This window comes from Eurypyga helias, unplaced genomic scaffold (genome assembly GCF_000690775.1).
Source record: "Eurypyga helias isolate BGI_N326 unplaced genomic scaffold, ASM69077v1 scaffold40129, whole genome shotgun sequence".
Lineage (NCBI taxonomy): Eukaryota > Metazoa > Chordata > Aves > Eurypygiformes > Eurypygidae > Eurypyga > Eurypyga helias.
In genome coordinates, this window is record NW_010272127.1 from 4,481 (window position 1) to 5,513 (window position 1,033).

At 43.9% G+C, this 1,033-nt stretch overlaps 1 protein-coding gene across 1 annotated transcript in view; it reads left to right on the plus strand.

Annotated features, from left to right (window-relative positions):
• Positions 1-504: 504 nt before the first annotated feature.
• The window catches only part of GREM1 (gremlin 1, DAN family BMP antagonist), a 1,938-nt gene continuing 1,409 nt past the window's right edge, over positions 505-1,033 (plus strand). The window contains exon 1 of the mRNA XM_010159040.1: positions 505-1,030. Within this exon, the coding sequence (XP_010157342.1) occupies positions 505-1,030 (526 nt within the window). The remainder of the gene's footprint in view (positions 1,031-1,033) is intronic.

A 1,033-nucleotide genomic window follows, 5' to 3' on the forward strand; every position in this document is an offset into this window, starting at 1 on the left:
CTCTTACCTTAGGCATCATTACACTCAGATGCATCGAGGCAGTTCAGAGCTGCAGTGTGACAGAGCTCATGATGCAGTAATTCAGACAATATAGCTATGTCATATCTCCTTGTGCAGTATGAAACCTGTTCTTCCACCAGTGTAAGTCAGGAGCAACATTTCTAATGTCTGTGAGCTATAAGAAGGGAATGAGATCTCTTCATTAATAGTAAGGGAATTAATATAATACATGGAGAAAAGAACTGGAAAAAGATGCATGCTACACAAAGTGAAACTGTTAGGACTGACTTCAGCTTTTGACTTTCAATTACTGTACATTAAAACTTTCATCACTTGGTAATTTGGAAACAGCTTTCCAGCCAGTAAAGGCTAAATGCTTATCTTTTGTAAGTGTGCACACACACACATTTCTTTTATGGAACTGAAAATTTACTGCGTGTGTGACTTCTGTTGATATCTGAAATCCACAACTGTGCTTTATTCCTTTAACTTCCTCCATATAGGATGGTCCGCACACTGTATGCCGTTGGCGCTGTGTTTCTTCTGATGGGATTTCTGCTACCAGCAGCAGAAGGGAGAAAGAGGAATCGTGGATCTCAAGGTGCTATCCCTCCTCCTGACAAAGATCAGCCCAATGATTCAGAGCAAATACAGACACAGCAGCAGTCAGGCTCTAGGCATCGAGAACGAGGAAAAGGCACCTCGATGCCTGCTGAGGAGGTGCTGGAGTCTAGTCAGGAGGCACTGCACATCACTGAGCGCAAATACCTAAAGCGGGATTGGTGTAAAACTCAACCCCTCAAACAAACTATCCACGAAGAAGGCTGCAACAGTCGTACCATTATCAACAGGTTCTGCTACGGCCAGTGCAATTCCTTCTACATCCCCAGGCATGTCCGTAAAGAGGAAGGCTCTTTCCAATCTTGTTCTTTCTGCAAGCCCAAGAAATTCACCACCATGACTGTTACACTCAATTGCCCCGAGCTTCAGCCCCCAAGAAAGAAGAAAAGAATCACCCGAGTTAAGGAATGCC